This window comes from Opisthorchis viverrini (assembly GCF_000715545.1).
Source record: "Opisthorchis viverrini unplaced genomic scaffold opera_v5_426, whole genome shotgun sequence".
Classification (NCBI taxonomy): Eukaryota; Metazoa; Platyhelminthes; class Trematoda; order Opisthorchiida; family Opisthorchiidae; genus Opisthorchis; species Opisthorchis viverrini.
Genome location: NW_008752086.1, coordinates 208,566 through 235,270, shown reverse-complemented (window position 1 = coordinate 235,270; position 26,705 = coordinate 208,566). Strand labels below are relative to the sequence as shown.

Genomic DNA, 26,705 nt, shown 5'->3' with positions numbered 1-26,705 from the left:
CTTTGCCGCCATTGGTGTCTCAAATTAGCAAACGTGACCTGAGCGTTGAAGATTCATGCACTAACCCCATCTATCACGCCACAATCGGAACTAACACAACTTCCAAGATATGCAAACCGCTCCACAATGTCGAGTGCCTCTCTCTGGATTATAAGTGGCGTGTTCAGCGGCTGCATATGCAGGAGCATGACCTTACACTTTGCAAGTGCAAAGTGCATTCCAAAGGACGAAATGATTTTGCTCAAATCATCCAAAAAAAACCTGCGCATTCCCTTTCCTCCAAAGACGAGAACCATGTCATCTGTATATTCCAGGTCGACAAGATTTTCGTCAGAGGCTATTTCAAACCACGATTTTTAAGACCCAGCGTTCGTCTCATTATATCATCGATCACGAAGCTAAATGTGAATAGAGTTATTTGGCGCCCCTGATGGCATCGCTTTGTGTATGGAAGCTTTTGGAGAGGTCTCCGTATACTCTCATACTTCCAGAAGTGTGAGAACACGGAAAAATTCTTATGTTTACGATGATCAAGCGTGTGGAGAACGGACCGGTCAACCGAGTCGAATGTATCTCGGAAATCCAAGAATACTAGAATTGTGGGTCGACTGTACGTATGGCGTTTTTCTAACACCTGACGAAATGTGAAGACTCCGTTAACGCAGACTCTACCAGGTAGGAATCCCGCTTGATGCCATGGAGTCAGTGTTTTACGAGCCACCATAAGGCGACGAAGCATCAATGACGCCAACACTCGTTACAACCGGGGGGAGGTCATCCGGACCAGCAGCTCGGTGGTGCTTGAGAGAACCTAAGCAGTTATAGGTCTCCGAGTCCGTGTGGGGTTCCACGTACACCGTCCAGGGTTCTACGTCATCTGGGGGCTCCAAATGCATGGCTTCTGGTGGCCACGATTATCGTTCGAAGTATTCAGCCCACCGGTCGAGGGGTGAAACGATCAAGTCCTTATACATAACAAGCCGAACGAACAACTCTTGAAACCACCTGTCTTCATCTTCAAGGCTGGGAACGAATATGCGACGGCTTTTCACACCTGACTTGTTGCCGGTTCATCGAGCCTCGCCGTCTCATCCAGCTGTTCACCACAATATTGACAGACCCATTGTGTATAGGATATCGATGAAATGGTGACAGGAAATCCTTGTGACTTTTTAGGTATCTCGTCTGATAAGTGTATTGGTGCTGCGCCCATAAACCTGTCTAAAATGTGCAACCGTGAGGCGAGCGAATTCCATCATTTCGCCATTTGAGCAATATCCCACCATTTTACATCTCGAACTTCACTTGCATGCGCGTGAGAGGGCGAATGTGTCCTGCGTTGCGAAAGCACATCCTGCTTATGCACACACTCCCGTACCAAATTGAATAATAAAAATAGATAAGGATAATTGTAAAATGACCCAAGATTCAGATGAGTTGTTAGAAGTCAGTGTCCCAGCCCTCACCTTCAAATCTGGGGTCTTCGTCTCACCGCACTCGTTCATACTTCACCAGATCTCGTGGTGGGGAGACTTTGTTCGGATGTTAAAAAAATAATCGTTCAGCCGTAGCACCCTTTCGGTCCCTAGCTGCTATGCCACCCGAAGGAAGAACGGGTACTGGGATACTGCCAAGTTGCCCAAGCCTTGACAGGGTTTTGAATGTTAAGATATTCTCTCAGGTTTCTGGGATAACTCATGCTTCGCCAATTGTTTCTTTGTCGAATCACTCAGTGTCAGTTCACGGGATTCGTCGTGGGTGTTTGTCTGTACCCTCAACTTGATAGTGGTCGAGAGGTTATAACGTCATAAATGCTCTCCAAACCGACGAACTTGCTTACCTCTGGAAGGTTACTCATTTAACGTCGCATAATCCATTGTTTTAGCAAGCCTTTTCATCCTGTTTCAGCGTTTGCAATGGCTTCTGCGATTAACTTAGACTATCTACCCGCCGTCAAAATGCTACTACACGCTGCTAAACACCCGGCTTATGCTGTGAATGGACTTCTCGTCTGCCGACAACAGGACGCTCTCGAAATGAATATTGTTGACTACGTCCCACTGTTTCATTCACCTCTCACCCTAACCCCCATGCTTGAAACAGCGCTGTATCAGGTTAGTTTGTGGAGATATAATACTATACCAGATTGAATCATATTGTACCATGTCTCAGCTCAGAATTTGCGGTTATTTTCAAGCCAATGAACATCTTCACGATAACATGTAATTACTAATTATAATATTAGCTTCTAACAAAATTAGGCCGACCCCCTTCGCCTACAAAATTGCAGAAAAATTGAATGAGAAATCCGGTCCAGCCTGTCTTATAATGGTAAGCGGTTGCTCCGTCAACTCATTCCATCCTAGTTGAAGAACGACCGTTTACACCCGGCTGAGGCAGGACATTTTGCCGTGTACTCTTTGTCCCAAGGCAAATGGCAAGAAACCAAGTAAGCTCCAATTTTTACACTTTCCAAACCTGATTTTATAGGCACACGGTTTCTGCCGAAGCTGCAGACCGGTTGAATCTTTCTTTGCAACGGAAACTAGAAAGGCGCCTTTACGACTTTGATGACCATTTGAATGACGTCAAACATGACTACCTAAATACTGAACTGAGTAATTTGATAAAAGTTTCAGTCTGTGAATAATTTATTATAGGCACCAATGTGATACGATCAAGTCTTTTGTTATCGAATAATTGATGTGATATTACACCTTTCGACGCCCATTGTTGATTGAATTACGATGCAGATAGACTGGATGGCCGTTCAGTTTTAGCCACCTGGTAGTTCCATTCAAGTGTCCAGTGTAGCTACACATACGCCAGTGGGGATGCCCAACCTGGTAACATGCATTCTTCACAGATCTGGAAGCAGTTCACTAGAGGAGTTGTACTGGAAATTCCAGTAACATCTATCATAGCGGCCGGGATTTTTTTGTTTCCTCAGGCTTAAGTGTTTAACCATCCTTCCGGCTACGATGCGAACGCTTCGGTCCCCAAAGTCCAATGAAACAAAAAACGCTAGAAAGTAACTATCAGGCAACAGTCAGCGCTGTTTGAACGTAGCCGTACTCAACTTTGTAATCGGAATGCGAAGGCAGTAAGGTGTTGTCTTCACATGTTGAACAGAAACAATACCGTTTTCCGAAAGGCGAGTTGGAACGATTGATCCGGACGAAATCCCACACTAGTTGCTCAGCCTCTGAATGTGGCCGCCCTTGTATTACCCAGTACGGTGTAGGAATGTATGCATCCAACCAATATCTCGATACGCATCCAGTCCTGCAGCAGTACCAGCTGCCCGAAATCTACCACATTCTTTGAAATTCCGGACCAGGCCCGCTTCTTACAACCAAGTGAATAGAATTTTAGTATATGTAAATACACTTTGGCTTTTCATATCGAACCTCAATAAGTCACAGATCTTAATGTGTAGTCAAAGGTTGAGCTATGCTTTCTATGTCCCAGTACCATATATATACCCACTTTTCTGCAGAACACGCCCTGCTGATTACAGTCGTGAGCTGCACTCATATGTTTCGCTCATAAATGCGCGGTATTCGTACACAATTTAGTTTTTTTTAACTTGCAGTTTCGCAGATTCAAATTGACTTCAGGAATGCGATAATTCAAGGAAACCATGCAATACAGTTAACCAGACAATCCTGCAACGCAGTCCAGCCCGATACACCAGTGTTTCCCGCCACAAAGCGGGATTTATGCCGCTATCGGAATATGTCGACACTGAGGGCATTTTACACTATCTTCTGATGGAGTAAAATTGAGTAAAATAATCAGTGTTGTCTATTTCGCAAGATTGTGTGGATAAACGAACTTCAGTGTTTCATATGAGAAAAACATGTTTCTTTCGATAGAGGAGAGGACGTAATGCGCAAACAGAGCACTCGACTTTCGAGACGCATTGTACTTAGGCATAGACAAAGTACACCCTTAATTGAATCTACTTCAGTCAACTGAAACAGACAGAACGGTTAGAAATCTGTGGCTCGTTTGGTAAATAAAATGGCTGTACAGAGTAAATACCTCAGTAAATAGCTGATCTTTCCATCTATTTTCTCCATAATTACGGGGCGTAGAAACCATGTGTACTCGGCGGTGCTATTCATTCCTCCAAATTTCGTCGCAGCTCATACCGCCGGACGCATACTGTAACGGGTGATGAAATATATCCTAGGATTTTAAGGCAAAATAAGTGAATGCGACTGTTCTAGATGACGGCGATCGGAAAAGCATGGTGCACCGCCTCTACATAGACCTTTGAAACAAGTGGACTACTTCCAAGTCACTATGAATCACTTTGTTAGGATACAGTGACGCTCAAGCGCAGTGCCACACAGCAGCATCCATGCGTCTAACGGATCCTTAGGCCTACCCACTTCCGTTGGCTTTCAGCCGAAATCCGACAATAATATGTAGGCCACTGTGTCAACCGTGAGGGGTATCCATTCGCGTCGGCTATATCACAAATGATTATTAATCCGCTTGTGGAATACTAATTGAATTCATGAGATATAGCCTATCTGTGCCACTCATTTAAGTGTTCTGCATGACGGCTGAACAGAAAATTCCTGTAGTGATTATGAATACCTGAACAACCAGTAAACAAGTTGTAGTGTTCAAAAGTTCCATGCGCTGGATGACACAGACCTACAGTTCAATGAATTCAACTCAGAAGTCATGCGGTTCGTAAATTGTTATCAGAGAATGTTAGCGTTGTACTGAGACTGAAGACATTAGAATACTGGTATTCGTTTTAATCGGAAGCAGAAAAAGACGGATTTCTAAAACCAATTATAGGCGCGTGCGGTAGGCTATGATTGTTTAGTAAAACAAGAAGAACAGTATGATTTGGGGCGCATAGTATGTGCACGGGATCGGCTAGTGGCCCTGGTAGCCCATACCAAAGTCAGATCTGTGTAGCCAATTAGTGTAAAATTTTATGTGGCGTGATCGGAATTATGCCGGTCGTAGAATATCAATCCAGCACCACCAAAGGTAGAGCGCACTAAAAACTTCAGTCAGGTAGGTGCGGAGCGATACGCCCTATACACAGGAGTCTAACTTCAGTGGTTTTCTGCGTTTAATCTTTCAGCTGTAACAGCCCTTCTGTGCCTAGCCGCTACACTATCCGAAGGAAGCATGAGGGCTGAGACACTGCCAAGATAACCATTCCTACACAGGAGCAGTCGAGATGCTGAGTTCGAACTACAGACCTTTCGTCCGTAAGTTCGCGCCCCAACCACTGAGTTATCTCGATCTTGTTTAGCTCGTAACTATCAAGTCTTGCGCTTTTATAAAGCTGGCTTTGTTTTGCCAGTATGACAAGGGAGGACTGACGTGCAGACCAGTTGTCGTTTTGGTGAGCGCAGCTGTTGATGGAAAATACTTTCTTGGATTAATGTGTCCGAACAGGCCTGCGGACGCGTAAACAGCCCGGAATTTAGGGCTAACTACCAAGCGTCTATGAGAGTTTAGCTACGGTTCTCTCGGTGGGAGCCTTGAGTTTGTTGATCCGCTGACGTCTCTTGGAATATAATGATTCTACCATAACGGATAAACTGTGTGGATAATAAAGGAGCGTTATTTCTGCAGTCAGCAACGAATCCCGGTGGAGCTAGAGGGCCATGTATGCAATGCGAATGCAAGAGCAGTTTTACTTTGTGGTTCCGGAACCCGGACCCTCCGTTACAGGGACCTCAGTTGTTTGCAAACTTTTGATCGCCGTAGAACAGCGAGTCAACTGGTGTCATTAACCAGCAACGAGATTATTAGACGAGCGTATTAAACACCAGTTGAATTCCGCTGTAAGCTCAAGAGACGAACTTACTGGCCGGGACGTCCGTGGATCAAACCAAAATCCGGCAGCTCAACTGCTCCTGTCTGGACTTGGGCAGATTCATATCAGGAGCACGACACAATCCGCAAAAGTGCAAACTCAACTGGTAACCAGTATATGCTGTAGGTTCGTGCAACCTACGGAATCCGGTTATAAGAAGTTGTAAGAGTACCGATTAACATAAATGCTCGAGATGGCTCAGTGGTTAGAGCGCGGGTTACCGATTGGAAGGTCCGTGGTTCGAACCCGACTTCTGTCCATGCTTGGACCACCTGTCAGTATCCCAGCCCTCGTGCTTCCTTCTGGTGGCATGGCAGTAGGCATCGAAAGGGTGCTACAGCTCAACGACTTCTTAAATGCCATAGAATGCAGCATGCTGTCATGTCCTATATCCACCCATATCACATGAACCAACGCACAGTCAGCGTCAGTTAATAGCGTTAATCAGCGGTCATCCGGTTATTTTGGTGAACAATCGTTTGTCATAAAAATCTCGGTGGCTTAGCAGTAGTTAATTTGCTCCCTCTGTTAGATGACTTGGGTGTACTGGACATTTACGAGCCGCCACAAATGTCACCTAATAGTTCACGATTGGCATGCATTATTGTCAGCGTGTGCGCCATCTTCGGGATTGAAAACCGATTATAGCTCGTAAGCGCGATCGAATCTACCAGTTGCGTTGTGACGGTGGACGATATAGTAACATCACCTAAGCCACCCCATATCATCGTGGTTTTCGCCTTCATCCGCTACCAAAGTCGTTATGAAGATAAGTAGCAAAAGCAGTTCAAGCATAGTCCGTTCCCTTCGGGTTGACAGTTAGGAGATTTTGCGATTAATCCCACATCATTGGCTATTGCACAAGGAAAATGGAGCAGCACGTTAGTAAGAAGCAAAATAGCAGTGCAACCCCGTATCAGCGGACCAGCTCTGCTGCGATCATCCGTTCAGCCATGAAAGGCAAATACCGTGTTCAGAGTTCCGCTCTACCCAGTCCGTTCCAAAATAGAAGAAGGGTATATTTCAGATGGGGTTTGATTTGTTAAAACAAATTACTCACGAATTTTTATACAGTTGGTTGATTGTGGCTACCTGTTAAGCTGGTCTAGGGCTGCGTAAACTTCCCGCTGTCTCCGGGCTTCCTCGTGGTTCCTGTATCGATGTTGTAAAGCGGCTATTTTCAAGTTGCCAGGCAGGTTCCAGAAAAACGGCTTCTTCTTTCCTTTGATCAAAGGCATCCGCCCTCCTAGTGCCAGCACATTTAGATCGCGTTCCCCTGATGCAACCAGCTCGCGCATCTCAGTAGCGACCGCCGGTCCTTCTCCAACATTAACGAGATCATCTAGAAAAGACTCATATTGTTCCACTGGTGGTCGACGAGGTCGTCGTCGCTCTGGATGCGATATGGCTAAAATTGACAAGGGCTCGTCATTGTCTATCGGAGTGTCGGATTTGGTTACTGTGTTTGCTGGCAAAGCAGGAGTATTCGGATCCACTGAACACCCAGGATCGGGTGACGCCAGAACCCGTGGGTACATGTCTTCATCCTGTGAGAATGCAACTACATGGAGACCGACGCGATTTGCCAGGTCCGAGTATGTTTGCTAACAACGAGAGAAAGTAAATGTGGCAAATGAAAGGTCATGACATTGAAATAATGATGAGACCGAAATCCTCACTTGGGAAAAGGGTGACCAGTCAATTCGGCCCGATCGACAAAACTGGCGTTTGTCATCAAGCAGTTATATGAGCAATGTTTCAAGTAGGAAGGCACACTATCAAACCATATGCACATTCAAGATGAGATAGAATAGAAGAATAGGTTCTCCTTTCAGATAAATTGACGACTAATGCATCGAGTAGCCCAGAAAGCGACCAAAAAACCTTTCTGGGATTTCTAACCCACTATTTAAATTTGACCTAGTGTGTTAATCAACACCTGTTTGCGTATAAACTTGTGATATGTTGACCTCAGATGGACACTCAAAACGTGTAACTTGAATGGGCGAACTGCATCGCGAATAGCAGATAACTAGACGTACTTGTTCACTGAGCAAACGTAGAAATCCACGAGTAAGAACCTGATAATTTCTTGCACTTCCCTCGACCTTTGCGTACATATCCTTGATTCCAATAATTTGGCACAAAGTTCGAAGCAGCCTGTGGCAAACCAACCCAGATCCTATTGGAATAAACGAAAAAAGTAAATCATGTCCAAGTCGAAAACATGGCCACATAAAGATAAGCGCAGAAGTGTTCACTAATATTACTGTGGAGAATCAAAATACACCAGCCACCCGGTTAATCTGCTACGGAGAACAGCGGTGGCAACTCAAAAAAATACAGTCTCCGGTGTTTCGTTGATTCACATAGACAAAAGCTGAGAAACAAGGTTTGGTAGTGACACAGTACTATGATTTGTCTTTGGTTTATGTTGAAAGGATCTGAAAACATACGAACGATCGAGCTATACATAATGGAACGTATCTACATGAACCCACCTCCACTATCAACTAGTAAATAGTGAACTGAGAGGGAGAATATACGAAAAATATCGCACGATCATTAAGTAACCTGTTCACCAGGAATACTTACCTTCTGCAGCTGGCTTAGCAAAAATAGAACTGTGCCATTCCCGGACATGACCAATGTGCCAGACTGGAGATGAAAAAAAAACAGAGCACAAGGGTAATGTGAAATTGACCAGAACTGAAGAAGGGGATATGTCACTATGTTTACTCAGCATCGATGACAGCAGTACATCGGTAGTAAATGCCTAACCGCAACATACACAGCGATGACGGTGTCCTGGAACTTCTGCGGGACATATTCAGTTTTACAGACTGCTATTCAGGCGAAAAACCGAGTCCTACAATATTGATGCCTCCCGTCTACACAATTTAACAAACAAACCATATCCTCCGACAGCATTTCCATTTTTCAGTTCGGTTACCGCAATTCGAAGTTTAGCGTTCGTCGGTGGATTGGAAAGGTGCATCTTAACTTGGGTACGTGGTAAGTCGCAAAACGGCCCACATCTAATTTCGGCGACTTGTTAAGTGAGGGTAAGAGTCTAACCTTGGGCAGACTGACATTACCTCAGCTTTCGTAATTCCTTCGGGTGGCGCGGAGTCTACGCGCCGAAGGGTGCTACACCCTCAGTAAACCAACAACGAACACGTAAATGAAACACGGCAATGTGTTGAAGGAGCTGTGCTGGTGTTGTTCAATGCTGTCTGTCCGACTCCTCCTATGCGATCAAATTACCACGGGATATCACTGAAATATGATGGCATGGCAATGCAGACAATACCGAGTAATCTAAATAAGTCTGCCTCACTTTTTGGTGTGCGCACACCTTAAATTGTAGAGTGCTTCTGCAAGACTAAGTGGGCTCAAGCCCAAACCACATGCTGGCGGATAAACCGATTGTGGGAATAAACGAATTTGTCCGCCTGAATAACTGTATCAGTTCTGGTGGTGGCCTAATACGATATTTACATCTGGATCAGGAAAACAAGAGCAGCTTTTGTCAATCTGCATCACTTGTGGCGCGCGTATGACATCAGCTTATCTGTTAAGGACCGAGTTTATTAGGCTTCCGTGCGCCACATATTCTTACGTGAGATAGAAGCCTGTCGATGCGCGCGGAGAACGTTGAAGAAATTTCAACGTTTGATTATAGGCGCCGTCGGAGCATTGTCCGAATCTGGTGGGAGCATACAATCAGTAATTCTGAAGTACGTCGAACGGTTTTCAGAAGAAATAACTCGCCCACGATATATCACTGATCACATTCCACAGGTTGTGCTGGCTTGGTCATGTGCTCCACATGTCAGTCGATCGACTTCCTCAGACAGCGTTTTCGCACAACCACAATAGGCCAGGTCATCAGTTGGTAGAGAAGTATGGAACCAAACAAATTAAGCTGCATTTCCATGGATGGGAAACCCAAGACTGGACACACCAATGGTTAAGACACTGACAGACATGTCCAGTCGCGAATGCATCCAAGTTATTGCCTTCATTGCATAGTTTCTCCTCCTTATCTCCCGAATGAAAATTATGCTGTCACTCCTGGATTCAAGCGTCAGCCATATCAGCCACTGCCTCCAATACGTAGCTGTCCACTTCTATTTTCTAATATCGTCGGCGAATGGAACCGGTAGTCATAACCACTGTACGTGTACACGGTTTTTAAAGCTGATGATAACCGAACGATTGTTAATTGACGTTAAGGAATGCGCCTTCCAAACAACCAACACTACTTCAGGTGTGTTGAGATTTCAGCCGATCAGGGTCCAAAAATTTCCTCCGGTGCTATAAACGGCCCTTGTAACACCGTTGACCTGAGTAACAATAGATCTATTGGTGTTTTTTAACTACCACTTATTCTTCTGTTCACGTAGATGGTTCAAAAACCAGTCCTTCTAAATCGTAAGGCTGGTCTCAACCTGGAACACTCGACGAGTGTTTCAGCTATGCTGCTCTCAGAGACCAGCCAAAATACAAGCGCATCCTTCTCCTAGAACTGGTCCGGACACCTTTCGCCCTGGGATCTGACAATTACTTGCGGACGTCCTGATACGTCCCTTGATTCTAGCTCATTGTTTCCCTAATGTTTATCATCATTAACAGCGACAGCAACATCAGTGTTGAGATAGATGCTTCACTGTCGTGCAACCCCATAGTTTATCTAACTATACTGCGAGCCCTATGGTGAAAAGAGTGAATTGAGGGACCTGGTGCTGACCTACGCTATCAATCCGAAGTGCCTATACCTCCAAGCACAAACGTCACTGAAATCGATCGGCTGCCAGGAAGGCCATTCCGTCCTGGAGGACGGAGCACATCAACAGCATATGAGTTCTTCGTAATCTCTTTCATACCATTCTTATACATTGTCCAACTCGCGGCACACGCTATTCCAAAGAACTCGCGGGGAACAACACAGAGTCGAGTACGGCTGCAAACATGTTGATGACTATGTTAAGTTCATCACTCAGAGCAGAAACGACGGATGAATTACCTATGCCAACTATAAGCGACATCAAGTCCCAGAAAAAAACGTACAAACACCGATACTGACGCCTTACAACATCAGCTGCGATGGCCTAATCAACCAGAGATTACTTCAGCTGTGAATCAGTTTAACGACAGGAAAATTGGAGAGTGACACTCGCCCCTGAGGTGCAGAGATATAGAGTCCTCATTATCCTTAACTCCTATCTACATTGTTCCGTTTGCTTGAAAAAGCGGAGTCCCTCTCTATGATTGTCGCATCTTGAGCAATAAACGTGACAAAACGGTATGCGGAAATTACCGGAAAATCAGCTTTATTGACACTCGTTAAACTGTCTGTTTCCATACTACTCTAACCATTTTCGGAAATACGGAATACTCGGACATGTTCTAACGAAGAGTGCTTCCGCCCCAGGAAGTGCCGTGGGTCAGTTCCGTAGCCACCCTGCATCGAATCTGTGGACACTGAGCTATGTCCACTGCCTGACGAGACACTTCTCATAAAACTGATGGAAACCTTTCGGCAACTGACGGCAGGTTTCGCCCTCCTTGGAACTCATCAAGTAGGCACAATTTCAATTTCCGTCAACCTTGTGTTGTGAGTTGTAGGCAATTGGTGAAATATACTCATTTGAAAATTAAGTTGGCGTTAGCACGAGACTGGACAGAACTGTAGATGAAGAATATCATAAACGATAGACGCAGCAATGATTCGGTTGAGTCTCCCATTAAACCCAGCTTAACTTGTGAGTGTATTTTGCCAAATTATTACGCGCTTTGTCGTAGTTAATGCCACATATGACTCTATCCACTGTGAGTAATTGCGGACTCTGCTTCACGCTGAGAGAATACCAACTCGTTATTCTCATCAAAGCTTACTCATCGGGTCCGAGATTATAGAAAAGAGTCTTGCGTTTGCCCCCCCCCCTCAAGTATGAGACAAAAGTGCCTTTAATTACGTGTGTTAATGGACGTCATGAGTGGGCAGCCAGCCGCGCCTAAACAAGTAGATTGTGGATTGGCTGATGACATTGTCTTACCTATCGAAAACCTAGAAAATCTACAAGCTGTACGCTATTAGATCGTCGAACGGGCAAACACCAGTAATAAAAATTCATTCACACAGGTAGATGCTCAACAGTTAACCCTTCAAGCAGATAGTGAAATTGAACGTGGCACAATATTTCCATACTTGGAGACCATTATTTTATCTAACAGATAACAATGCAGCAAGACACCTTTCTGCGGCTCACAAAGTCCTTATGGAGAAGCGAAATCAACCTGTGCGCGACGGCCGGCATATTGAAAGTGGCGATCTGCCAGTCCTTATTAATGGTTGTGAAACTTGATATCAAAGTGTCCGACAAATGGTGTCGGAGATTCATCGAGGCACAATATTCAACTCGATGGTTAATAATATAACAGCCCTTTCGGTGCCTAGCTAGCATCCCCGAAAAAAAGTACGGGGACTGAGATACTGCCACGTTGTCCAAGCCAAGACTGGATTAGTCGAGATGCCGGGGCTGGATTCGAACCTTCCAGTTAGTAAGTTAACAGCTTAACTATTGAGTTATCTCACGCCCGGTTGTGAGAGAACGCTGACTTAGTACCCCAAGTCTTGTGCAGTGCTGATGAATCCCAGCCTGGTAACGCCGTCCGAAAGTCTGAAAGAGAACTCAGCTTTAACTGGCTCCTTCACCATGCTCAGTGGGGCACTCCTTGCTTCGGGACGGCTGAAAATGTGCATCAGCACCGTCACGTCAAACGTGGGGCTGTTCGGTCTCAACCGTTGAAGGAAACAGAATTGACCTCCAGTCGTCATTCGTGGGAACATGTGTGAAACTAGTCGTCGTCAAGTAAAGTGTTACATGGTCGGCGCTGACATTATCTACAGGCAATTTATGGTGCATCCTCTTTGCACACGGGCTTACCCATTTTCCGGGGTTCGAGATAGCTTAGTGGTTACGGCATCAGCTTAAGGACCGGAAGGTCCGTGGTTCGCACCCAACCTCAGCATTTGGACTAATTGGGCAATCTGGCAGTATCCCAGCCCTCGTGCTTCCTTCCGTTGGCATGGCAGCTAGGCACCAGAAGGATGCCATAGCTGAACGAATATGCACTTTGCTAGTATTGCAGAGAAAACGCAAGAAGTGGACGAACGATAACCGTGTCGATAAGGTAGCCACGACGTGCTCTCCTTGCAAAGTCACAGTCTGTGGTAATTGCTGCATCAGGGAAGATCCGGAAATTCAGATATCCGTATGCATACACTATTCTGACCATTCGCCGTAATCTTGTTATATCTAATGTGTAGACAACTGTTCGTAGTTTGGCTACGGTCAATCATGCGCTGGTTCTATCGAATCAGGCAATAGCCTGTATCCAGGACGTGTTGTTCGGCGTTTCTAGACATGTTTTGAAATTTCCATATACGCGCCCACAAGCAGCTGTCAAGATAAGTTGATTCGTGATCAACTTGTTCTCAACACTTTTACTGTCATGAGCCGAAATGTTGGTTTCCACAGCATACATTGGAGAAATAGTAGTGCTACAAAAATTAATGTAATGACGTTTTTTCCCCAAGTTCCAGAAGACGCGCACAGAACTCCCAGTTTATGTTTCGGTGAGCGGATACAAGATTCATGCTTTGACCTTCTCATCTGGTTTCATTTATTACTAAGCTGCCTGCACAAGCTCTGTTCACTCTGATCAAAACGACTAAAAAGGAATAGTCAGTTTCCTTTTCACAAGAATCCTATGGGTAAACTGATGCTGCACAGCGGAAAATGTTAGAATACCACCAAACTCAGAAATCGATGGAAGGTTCTGAAAAGTTCTTACATATGGCACGGGGCCCAGAAGGATGGGTCGGGAGTCGAAGATCACCAAAATGGTCCCACATGAAGCCATAAGTGGGAAAGACTATCGCGTTCCCTGTTTAATTAAATGTCACAACCCACATTACCAACTAGCAAAATCAACTAGAATTGAATTTGTCCGAAATGTTGAGAAAATGAAATCTCTTCTTACACCAGAATGAGCACAAAGAGTTTCAGTATCAACTCAACGATCGGTCCGAATAACGGATCTCGTCGATGGTTTCGTTGACAAATGGAAATCACTACCCCTTGATGGCGGATGGGAAAACTCATTCTGGTTTCGGTGTCATATGAACGATCAAGAACCTACCATCCAACTGTACACGCCTTTGGTGGGCAGCTGCCATGCGACCCGCAAGAAGCACGATGGCCGAGATAATGCCAGGTCGCCCAGGCCTACACAGGTGCAGTCAAAAGGCCGAGATAGATTTCAACCACGGTCAGTATGTTCGCGCCTCAAACAATGAGCTATCTCGGGCTCATACAAACAACCTCCAAAGAGATTAAAATTCGAATACAGTATTACTCTTTTGAGGCGGTCATTAGTCTACAACAGCCACTTTTGGCCGTAAGTATGAATGCCTGCCTAATTGACCCTGACACCGAAACACTTTGGTACGAATCCAGCCTCACGTCTTTCCGTTCAAAATGTTCTCTTCTAATGGTCAGGGACAGATCAATGTCCTAGTGGCGTGCACTGAGACGTTCACCTAGCTGGAGTGACCACTTTTTCCGGACTCGTTAGTGTACGCCATGGAGGTTCTACTGTACGAAAAAACTATCAGTTTTGAGCACGACAAAACAACTCACGTGTGCGATTATCCTTCAGCTCGAAAGAGATCAGGCTCTTTGCTGCACGCTGCTTCGCACGTTTAATTGCTGCCGTCAGTGTGATGGCCTTCGCTTTTCCAATACCACATAGACCTCTGCCATTCCCAGTGGCTACCAGCACGGAAAATCTGCGGTACCGACCAACGGTAGCTGTCATTGTAGCCACGACCTAAATGAAAAGTACACGCAGTAAACCAGAGAAACGTACTAGGCATAAAGAGAAAGTATGGGCGCATGTATGATAATGCATTGTTAAGCAAGAAGCCATTCACATGTCGTGTTCGTACCGTTCCTAAAACAATATTCCCCGAGAAAAGTCGTCTGGTCAAATTAGCTAACAGTAAATTGTGATCACTTAGGGTTTCCATTATTTGGGAGGTCAATTCATCCCATGGGTCACAAACGAAGAGTCCATAAAAAACAATCTGAAATACCTTATTCTCCGTGAGGATGGAAGCGATTCGGGTGCCCGAATGTTCTTCGAAAATTGGGAGAGCGCACAATACGTTCAAAATATTGCGAGTTTAGTGTTCCGGTATCACCAGAGGCATTATTTACATGAAATAGGAAATCGGTTGGCCTAATGACAAAAGTAAAGCAAAGGGTAAGACAGGAACTTGACCTGCACTAAAATACATTAAAAAAAGTCAATAGACATATTGCCAGAAATCGCAGCCCATAGACATGTGGAAACTTGACCCTTACGCGCACACCAACTTGGTCTTGACAGGAAACTCACCTGGAACCCAGCTGAATATCTCGTTATGATGCTTCNAGCAGCTGCTGAACCAGGCCGCGTCATGTTTCAGTTGGTACGATATTCGAGATATCGCGATACATGTATGGACCTAATGAAGGTCATAAACGAGAGATTCAGGTGAGTCTCCTGTCAAAACCAAAGTGGAATACAGATGAGTGTAGTTCGCTAAGTTCGTGCAATTTGGGCTCAAGGAGAACGTAAGGTTGATGGGAACTCGGAGACTGAGCCTACCTGATGAGCCCCAAGAAGAGCGAAACCGGTCGGAGGGTGCCGAAGGGTTTTCAGCAGACTCGTGAGTAGTGTATTACGTCTATACATGTCTCTTAATCAAGAGTAAACCATTTAGAAATAACCAAGACAAGCATATTACAATGTACCTTCATTTCGATCACACGAGTGTCAAACTCAGGGTGTTCCGGTGTCGGCGGTCCAATCGACTGACCTTCCAGACGGGATCCGGTCCAACCACGGAGGAGTGGAGGGAGCTTAATCCGTTTTTTCTTCACTGCAGATTGGTTCCTCACCTTTTCCAGTCTTTGAAAGTAGGCCTCATTCATCTCACCCTAAAAACGGAAGTATCGGATGGTGGATGACGTAATTTTGTTGAATAGACTAAGGGTAGTTCTGCTGCATCTCTGAATATAGGATCCAAGTACGGTTGGTGACCTTAAGGCTCCCTATCTAGACGACGCATAATAAAAACTTCCAGAGGTTTTGTAGCTGATGTGGCGGGTCGCACTGGTGCTGGTCAGGCCCGAGGTCGGTGAACTGAGGCTTAATTGTTCAATTAAATGGCTGAAAACAGCTCAAATTTTGTTGTCTGACTTTCTACCTCGATACCAACTCGCACTGGTCGAAATACTGAACGACCTTTGTTCGCCTTGTTTTATCCGTTTATGCACCAATGAACCGTATATCTGGTTCGTCGAAAGACACCTACGGACGACTAACTACCCTCTTGCCCACCATGATGATCCCTGAAGTAGTCATTATTTTATATTTCAATGCACAGGCAAGGCACTTCAGTTTATCAGACGCACGTCTTGATCGTATGTTTAACCTGAACGCAGAAGACAATAACTGTGAACGCCTATTGCAACAATTGATTACCATTTGTTTCTCAGCAGAGTTGGATCAAGACGTGGTCGAAGCCATTGTGCTATCTAGGGTCCCCCACCACTGAGAAGCCTTGGAGTCGAACTACCACATCCTGGAGCCCGGTTCTCGTAATCGTTTTCATACCGTTTTGCCATGTCAACGACTGACCACGTCTCTGCTTGCGCTACTCTGAACTGGTTAGCAAACGACCACCCGGCGTGAGCACCACACAGCCGAACCATAAAAGCTTCTAATACATTGACTGGTCCTTGTTGCACTACCGGACGCTTGTTTCTAATCGTCTCGTCGCAGATTCACTGGTACGAGCCTACAGGAACTAAGTTCCTGAGACAGTGGTTGTCGAAAACCTGAAAACTTTTTATTTCCGCTGCTCGCGCAGGGAACTTACCGTATTGAAGCCTGATACGCATATCCTGTGAGATTCAGAAATATACCGCTTTACCACTTTTGGTGCCTCGAACTGGCAAACGGAACCCTAGGATTAGAGATTTAGTCAGTGACTGCAGATGCAATTGAGTCTGTTGGTTTTATCCGACACCCATTTATATTTAAAGCGTCTACCTCATAATGGACTGACATGTGATTCACAGGAAACACAACAACTGAACTCCGGAAAAGCGCTAAGGACTAGTTAGGCGTATCAGCATATGGCGGTTGATGGTGGACTGTCCGACTTCGGCGCATTGGACGCATGAATTTTCACGTCTGAACAGACGAACGTGTTCGCGCTTGAGCGATGTGATTAGTGTGACCGAACACATGGCCGCACCGTTGTCCTGTGATCCAACAAAGAATTGGTGAATTGCAACACTCAGCAACAGTCAGAGTGAACTTTCAGTTGAAATTATGTCAGTAAAAACGCCTAATGCTTGTTCCTAATTTATCTTAGCAGATAGGTGTACCAAGCCTGACCAGTGACTGAAAATGGGAGTATTCACTTGTTACGACCACAAAGATCTAAAACATACCGCCTTGATTATTCGTAGTTGACTTCCGCTAACCAAAGGCACGTTCAAACCGGGCCACTCCATATTTCCTTTACCCATACCGAGGCGCTGACCTCGGTGAAGATCTATTTTCGGGCGAACGATCCGACGTTTCCCGCGTGCTCGCTTCTTTGTGCTTCCTCTGGGTCCCGTCACACCTTCCCATAACCGATCTGCCGGTAATGAAGTGAAAATACTGCTCGTCCGGACAACGGTTAGTAGAGGTATCCATGATTCAGGATGAGTGTGCGGGAAAAGACCAACAGTCGGTGGAGGCTTGAAAATCCTTTTCACGTCACTGCTTATAGAAGAAACCGCACGATTTATTGGGGCGAAAAGTATCCTTCGGCTTCCAGCGACAATTTGGTTGCATGTGTATCGAACAAGTAATTGTAATGAAGTCATCGAAATGTTATCATTGCCTGAGGTGTACTGACATTAAAGACGAGGCTTCGATAAGCTGCAAGGGATCAATCACAATCAAGACAAGTTTGTCCAGTTATGTACAATGGTATGATAGAAGGAGCTGGGTGTCAAAGAGAATTTTTTCGCTATCAAAATTGTGTCGGTTTACCGGCAATTCACGACCGACCACCCGCCGAGATATATGCCGACTAAGCACAGGGGGGAACCCACCCTGGTTTGTGCCCATCGGAATAAAAGCAACATGAAGTTGGTTTCATGTCGATCCTTGCATCCTCAAACCTCTGTTCGGAATTAGCCGAAAGTCATCGAAATGTTATCATTGCCTGAGGTGTACTGACATTAAAGACGAGGCTTCGATAAGCTGCAAGGGATCAATCACAATCAAGACAAGTTTGTCCAGTTATGTACAATGGTATGATAGAAGGAGCTGGGTGTCAAAGAGAATTTTTTCGCTATCAAAATTGTGTCGGTTTACCGGCAATTCACGACCGACCACCCGCCGAGATATATGCCGACTAAGCACAGGGGGAAACCCACCCTGGTTTGTGCCCATCGGAATAAAAGCAACATGAAGTTGGTTTCATGTCGATCCTTGCATCCTCAAACCTCTGTTCGGAATTAGCCGAAAAATAAACGGGCTTTCCTAATAAAGAGCTACAGAGCTACTTATCTTAAAACAGTCAACAAATCGGACGATAAACCAATATGATTTGTGCAACGCATAAGGGGAGATAAATCACAAGTGTTTAGTGATGCTCAAAGGAACTCATCCTTCGCAGTCGATTCAAAGTGAAATGACTAATAACGAAGTCTCTCACTGAGAAAGATCATGTGCTGGATAAAACTGCACCTGCAGAAAGTTACTGCTTCTGATCCCAAGAAGGAACGTCCCAGCTGGTGGTGTTCGAGTAAGGTATCCCCCACGTCCGCGTCGTCCGTTGACCTCGGTACTTCGGCACTCCACCCCACCAGGACAGAAAACGGAACCGGAATCGAGTTCTTTAATCGCCATTCACAAGAAGGGTGCAAGTCAGCGTGCCTGATTGTGAGATACGTTTCCTCAGACCTAGCTTTCTACCATATCACACAAAGCGTTATCGTACTTGTGCATAGCCCATACTGTAGCCACTCAACGCACCGGAATAAACAGCCAACACAAATGCAAATAGCTGGTGCATGTCCTTAATACAAGATACACTTTTACACATGTAAAGTAAAACTACTCGAAAAGAGGCCATGCGCACCTGGTTCTTTAGTACAAGGCCGATTCCAGCGGGTTCAGCACGTGTCTCCGAACTGAAAACGACGTTCCTGTTATTACTATATAAGTAGTCACCTAGGAAGAAGCGGAATCATCGCCACATAGGTTCATAGAGTATTAGCACGATATGAAATCTACGCGCTACGTAACAGTTAAGGTTATATGAGCGTGGCCATTGCGAACTATTGTAAACGGCCAGAACAAACGGTGGCACTAAGAGTCACGGAGCAGCTGCGTCGTCCTTTGGGTCGTATCACGTGAAAGTCATGCATATCGGAAGAGGTTTGCTTAGGCTTCCCTGTAACCAAAGCAATTATGTCTTACGTTTAGATTTCTAACCATGCATCTTGTACAGGTGCATGTTGGTTGAAGCTGCACGATATTTGAAGCAAATACAATAAGGTTGAAAACGGTATAGACAGTGGTCCAGGCGATAACGATAAACGGATATTTACGACAGTGCCATAAGCTACGGGACCTAGTCAATTTAGTAAAGGTGTCTCACCACTGATGAAGCGGGTTCCTGACTGTGTACCAACACGGCAAAGGTCCGATGGTACGTTGACCATGTGTGGCCTTCAATAAAATTTTGTCCACAATGCAGCACACTTCAGTCGCGCTTAGTTGGTTTTCAAGACGATAAATTTACCTCAATTCGAATGCACCAGTGCTCAAAGAAATGCGATCTTCTTTTGTACTCCACAAACGCTGGTCATGTTTAACAAATGTAGGGCGGTAACGGACGCACCGGAGTGTTTTCCAACTTACCTTCTGCCGATAGCCTTATGCCACGTAGTCGTTCTACGCACATGAGTTGAATAACAATGGAGTGGACTCCCGTAATCCTGACACTCACTTCGCTGGCGATACTTACCCAACATACTTTATCAGGTAAATACTTTTGACAGACCAAAGTTTTGTCACTTAGTTATGCGCGTATTTCCTTGTCCGTTCCAGCTACTACTACTGGATTCGCAAGATGAATAAAATATGAATAAAATAAAATAAAGATGAATAAAACTATAAACTGTCTTCATTCGTACTGGAACCCAAGACACGTTCGTTGTACTTGATTCGTTCGCTCCTCTGGGATCAATGCACATACGCATGCACCTGACGCAGCCGATCAATGCACTCACTAGATTCGTAAATTTGAATCCACGGTCAACCGCACAATCGGGATAAACCTGTTCAGCTGTAGCACCCTTCCGGTGCCTAACTACCATCCCACCCGAAGGTTGCACGAGGGCTGGGATACTGCCAGGTTGCCCAAGCCCAGACAGGGGAAGTTGAGATGTAGAGGTCGGGTTCGAACCACGGACCTTCCGGTCAGCAAATTCGTGCTTTAACCATTTGAGCCATGTCGCCCGGATAAACCTGTGCGTTTGCGAAACCACTCGGCTTTCATTGCAGATAAGTCTATTGCTGAATGCATCACACATCAACAAACCGTAGAAAAACTGCACCCGATAAAAGTTAAACTGCTGTCCCAAATTTGTCAAATACTTGTACACAAGTGTAATGGTAAAGTCACAATCGGCACCTTCATTGGTCATAAGCTGTTGATGTTGACTGAAATTACCAAACGGTCCCTGCTGACGTGCTTTGAGATGAAGCCGTAAGAAGGTTCATCTGTCACTGGGATTCTCTCAGAACTGATGCATCAAAAACCACGCTAACCCTTCCAAAAACCATTGGGGGTAGGGGGAGGCGAACGCAACTGGGATGGTGTACAAGGCGACATTTTTAACACAATCCATACCACTTAGCCAACAAATGAAAATCGAACTCGGACTCGAGACATCTCAGTAGTTAAGGTGTGAACTTACTGACCGGAATATTCGTCCTTCGAATAGAACCTTGGTTTTTCGATTGCTCTTGTCTAGACTTGGGATACCTGGCATTATCCCAGCCCTCATTCTTACTTCGAGTTGCACGGCAGCTATGCATCGAGGGGGTGTTACAGTTGAACGCGTTTTTCGTTCGAAACTCAAATTATTTTACAACACAAAGATGGTAGCTCTGCGGCAGTCATCCATAGATAATCTAGAACCCAAAGGAATCTATGTCCAGCTACAATGGAAGAAACGGGAATTTTCTCCATACACCGTCAGCTCTTGCAGGTAAACACCTTTTGCTAGGGCTTACTGTTACCACAGCTCTTGTGCGTCCCAGAAACACAATGAGTGAGATTAGTGTAAGCACCCTCGTTAGTAAAGTCCGGTTCAGTTCAGTTCAGCTTGTCAGCCATAAACTGTATACCAAGGGTGCGTCGGTTTCATCTGCTACAGTTTCGATCACCAAGAAATGTGAGAGTTGGAGAAACAGCCAAGCATTGATGACGATGCCATAACACTGCGTGATCGAGCCACGTCGGCCAGTTCAACTGATCATGATGAGTGGCAGTGGTTGACCCGACTGAGTTTAACAGTTGGTGGTTTCATAATTCATTACCAGGTCGTGCACTATCCACTGCTCGGTGGCCTTCACTCAGTACAGCGACGGACGAGAAAACCTCTCGGAGGCAGACGGTATTCTGGCATCAGAAGCGCATGTCCTATCCAACGAATCTGATTAAGTGTGAGTGACTTATCCGTCGCGGAAGACTTCCTCTTGCCTCTAACCATCTAGCATACCTAAGTATTGTTAGCCCGATGTTACCACCAGACCCGGCCAACGCTTCGGAGATACCGATGGCCAAAAACAGACATCTTTCGTACGTTTACTGCACGTAGGGGCCACGTTTCTGGTCAATAAAGCAGTATAAGTCACTGCCGCCTTGCACACTCTACCGATGTTACGCCGGTACCATGGGCGTCTGCCCTGGCCTCCCAGATTCGATAAGTAATCTTTCTCCCGCCCAGACCGCCATAACTCATGCAACTACGCAGGTGAACAAACCTATTTGCCACGTCAATTGGCTCATCTGAAAGCACTAGGTTCGCGTTCGATCCCAACGTCTTGTAACAGCAATTTTGCAGGTGTGGAATACACGCCAAACTGTGAGGCAGAATTATATACACCTTTGAAGAATCCGAACATTGTTGGACATACAAATTTTGGTGTAGCGAATAGGGTCGCTTGCTTCTAATATACTATCAGTGATGCTACAAACAACAAAAACTAGCTATTTCCCTATACATAACCGTATGTTTTTTTCACCGAACACAATGCTAATCTTTAGAGATTTACGGAGGCAGAAGCCAATATGGTCTCAATTCAAGTACACATAGGAGCGCCACTGGCGAACACACGGTTTATCTACTGTGTTACGAAACACCCAAGGACACTATCAAGCAGAATCCAGATACAGATATTACGTTATTTATCCCTTGTCGTGACTATCCTGTATGTTTACATTATCGTTTCGTATTAACCATGCTTTCGCCTTCAATTTCGGCTTATGTACGCCGAGCATAAATTATATTCTTAGGATGATCGTGCATTTTTCAAGTTTGCCGATAGCGGATTCGTAATCTGAACAGTCAGCGATGTGAACGTATGCAGGTGCATCCACAACGTAGATTAAGGTTTCGAATTTACTTAGATTAGGTGATTCGACAGTGCCCAGAAAAGTTTGGAAGGTTCGGAACCAAAGATTCTGACGCGTTGTGGCGCCTGAGGGATTTGGATTTGTGTCAAAACACTTGGGTCGCAGCAACGGTTCCAATGTATTCTTAGAAAAGTAAATTGTTATGAGTAGAATGTCGATCCCGATTGAGCGCGAAAACGAGAGTGAATGGCGTAGAATGAATAGCGCTTTACTTGACAAGTAAAGCTCTATCAGATGCCCTCCACTCTATAGGCCCCTTCTCTGCGTCTCCAAGAATACCACTCCACATTAACAAACGTATTGGTTTGAACGTCGGTCGTCCTGTGGTTTGTCTATACCAACTTGGCTAACCATTCCAGGAACTGTTTTACTGAAAATGTTTGACCGTACCTAAAAGTATGGACCCGTCATTGAGGAAGTCGAACTTAAAAAGTGCAATCCACATTACGCCCATGTTCGTTTTCTCGGCGAAAAAGGGCACTGTATCGTTCCGCCATCTCGCTTTTTGTGGTGATAGCACACATGTCAGCGAGTTCACGCGTACCTCATCCAACGACAGCAATGGCGTTCATACACCCCTTCTGTCTGACTTGCACGCACCTCCGCTCAATAACACTGAAGATGATACCGATCACCCCGTGCCCGGGCGATGCCATTGCATCTCCAAATACCCTAGGATCTCTGATTTAGCCATGCTCCAGCAGCGTACGCGGTCCTACATTTTAAGCAGCCGAAAGGCCTGACCACATTTATCATTACTCATTAGTGGATTATTACAATCATTCATTTAGTACCTGTGTCCGAGTTGCCCCTATCTACACATAATCCAACGCCCGAGAGAATGCCATGACTATCCTTTGTGTTCATATTGTCGTTTCGTATTAACCATGCTTTAGCCTGCAGTTTCAGCTTATGTACGTCTACTCTCAGAGACAAGTAAAGCGCTATTCGTTCTACGCCAATCACTCTTGTTCTCGCGCCTCATCAGGATTGATGTTCTATTCAGAACACCTTACCCAATGATGTATAATGGGTCTGCTTCCTTGAAGCGTTTCATCATTGATTGGTAAATCATTTTTTCTCGCTTCAGCCTGCAGTGCCAAACTTTTGGATGAATAAGGTCTACCATATGGACCCTCGGTCATTTCCGTCCTTACTCTGATTTCTGCATTGCTCTATCCTCGTCGGTGGTTAGAACGCGAATTTAGCTGACTGAGAGGTCCGTGGTTTGAAACCAACCTCTGTATCTCGACTTCCCCTGTCTAGGCTTGAGAAACCAGGCAGTATCGCAGTCCTCGTGCTTCCTTGGGGTCGTATGGCAGCTAGGCACCGAAAGGGTGTTACAGCTGAACGATTTTTTACCTTACAATCTCGACAACGGACAGATGGTCTACTACTTCTCATGAACATCTTGCTCCATGGACGAAGTCTTTCTCCGAGTTCACCTCTAAGGGCTACACAAAGCTATCTTACTCGGAGTCCGAAAGTGCAGCAGTGTGTCGATCGATTACTTCCAAACCAGCTTAGTCGAAACAGGATCCTACTTGACAATAGTTGTACCTTTGAAATAAAAGTAAAAGTCCGCTGTTTTATTCTCTTAAGCATCGTCCTTTCGATATCGAAGAAACGGGTTTATGAAGTTGTCAAAGACACTAGAGAACGAGGACAACTTTCTTTTTTTTTAAAAAAATCCCCTTAACCTACTCGCTCAGCTGGAGCACCCCTTCGGTGCCTATTTGTCATTCCAACAGTGGGACACACAAGGACTGGGATACTGCCAGGTTGCCCAAGCCGTCTCGTCGATAACTCTTCTCCCAACTCATAGCCCTGTCGTTATCGAAACACATTGCCCTAAGGTGTACCTGTCTCTGCTATCTAAGCTTCCGTTCAAAAAACCTGTATTCGATAGGGGTTTAAGGTAGCTTGGAATGTGTATCAGTTTCGATTATAGTGTGATAGATGAGACCGATTCACGAATCTCTAAGGCTCAGATCGCGCATATCAATTCCAGACACCACTGGCGTCAAAGCGATATATCCCTGAATCTCAGGGGACGTATCAGGCTGTAGTACGAGATGTTCCGTGGTAAGGCTGTCAGACGAGCCGGACAGTAACTCCGTTGCGTACTCTCCGACTGGCCTCCGGTTTGACTGTAACTGTAGCCATCATAAAAGCATCAGGATGTGAACGTATTGCCTGTAGTTATTTTTTGCAAACAGCGTACATATGCCCATACAAGAGTTTAAGCTCACCAATCTAATTCGAGTCTATGAGATCGGGTGTGAATAATTGGTGAGATAGCAAACACCAGTGAAGCGGACCCCATTGAATATCACGGAAAAGCTCAACTCAACCAACAGGGTTTTGGCAATTTTCTTGGTATCCGTTTAGAGTACGATTGTCTTTGAGAAGTTATTTTATATATCATGCCCTGCTAAGAACGGTCAATCATTACACCACCGGCCTTGAAATCGGTAAGGCGCTGGCATTCGATGGTAAGCTTCCGAACTGTCAACTCCGAATACTGTTCTGTTCGATTTAGCAGCCGGATCTGGATATCCGCATCATGTGGCGATTGAAGGCCAATTACGCAAATAAAATACTTGAAATGATCTTAGGTCATACTGCTGAGCAAGCCTTCACTTTTTTTGAAGACAACGACGGTATACGTGATGAAGTCTTCAGTCACACCCTCCGTAATACTAACACTAATAACGATTATTGAACAAAGAACTTTGCTCACTTATCATCAGGGCCAGGATCTACCACAGCAATACAAGCAGTCAAAAAACATTGTTTTCCTGTTGTACGATAGTTATCTAACTGTCTAACGGCTAGCCAGAATCGTTCGTTAGTGGTTACCTGCCATTTTGAGGTTAGAAATCTAACTGTAACCGCGTTCTTATGCTGACTAACCGACTCAGAACAGTCAAGTAACCGTGCTTAGTTGTTATCGGATGGCTATATAACAGTTATTTGATCCCATTTCGACAGTAAGTAAAGGCGATATAGCCAACGTGCAACCGTACTTCAGTTATTTGTTATTGGGTGCTATGTTTTCCAGGAATTTTCGAGTTCTCTGATAGCTGAAACTTCTCATTGATTTATTGGTCCATCATAAAGGTTGAGACACTATCAGTTTGCCCAAGCCTAGACGGAGGTAACCGAAAATCCAGGGTTCGATAGCTGGCAGGTCACCGTGTACGAAAGAGGTTCGCTGAGTCTACTCCAAACGACGTAGGGACACATTTCCCACCATTCAGAGGAAGGTACCAGTCCAGCGACCACTGATTTGAGACCTCGGATTCGATTTTTATCGGGGAAGGAGAGGGAGCTGATGTTGGAACTCCAAGATTTTAGGTGGTCCGCGAGAAGCCGACATTTTCTTGAGAGAGCACCCAAGAGGTTGTTGAAGGAGAGCAGAAACAGAAGTAGTCCTAAAATGGAGGCTTCACGAACTTTAATGGAGACCGGTTGCGAGGAGTAGGTCAGACCGACTCACGTTGAAAGTATTCTACTTGATGAGAAAGCGTAGGTCTTCCCCTTGAATCCCGAAAGATTCCAGTTTATGGGGCAGTACAACATGCGGGATCCGACCGAATGCTTCTGAGAAGCCTTAAAATATGGCGCCCAATGAGTCATCCACTTTTGCTTGTGTCAAGCTGTTCACAAATGCGAGCATGTTCGTCACACAAGAACAGTTTTGGAGGAATCTGTTGCGCTGGGGATACCTGAAGCGCTGACCCGCTTCAGAATGCGTTCCATCACCTTGGACGGTATGCAAGTGGGGTTAATAGGCCTGTAGCCACCGGGGGGGGGATTGAATTGCTTTCTGTCACGTCATGGACGTCTGTAATGAAACAGGTTTCCGTAAGTGTGAATATGGACGGGGAGTTGGGGAAACTTGTTGGAAAGGGTGAGAAGTTTTGCAAACAAATACTTCAACACTAATTCTTACACGTCAGGTATGGAGCAGAGGAGTGTTGGGCCGCCAAAGTTCAGCAGGTT

At 45.3% G+C, this 26,705-nt stretch overlaps 2 protein-coding genes across 2 annotated transcripts; one reads left to right on the top strand and one right to left on the bottom strand.

Moving 5' to 3' along the window:
* Nucleotides 1–1,594: 1,594 nt before the first annotated feature.
* On the top strand, nt 1,595–2,331 carry T265_15300 (hypothetical protein; the record flags this gene model as incomplete). The annotated part of the gene is made up of 4 exons (XM_009177471.1): nt 1,595–1,754; nt 1,909–2,114; nt 2,146–2,222; nt 2,262–2,331. Coding segments are annotated over 4 exons (513 nt in total), but the record flags the coding sequence as incomplete, so codon positions are not given.
* Nucleotides 2,332–6,888: 4,557 nt separating this feature from the next.
* T265_10950 (hypothetical protein) lies at nt 6,889–17,977 on the bottom strand (the record flags this gene model as incomplete). The annotated part of the gene is made up of 6 exons (XM_009177470.1): nt 6,889–7,464; nt 7,903–8,042; nt 8,456–8,518; nt 14,572–14,761; nt 15,730–15,915; nt 17,440–17,977. The coding sequence occupies 6 exons, from the start codon at nt 17,860–17,862 to the stop codon at nt 6,949–6,951; spliced, it is 1,518 nt and encodes a 505-aa protein (XP_009175734.1).
* Nucleotides 17,978–26,705: the final 8,728 nt, after the last annotated feature.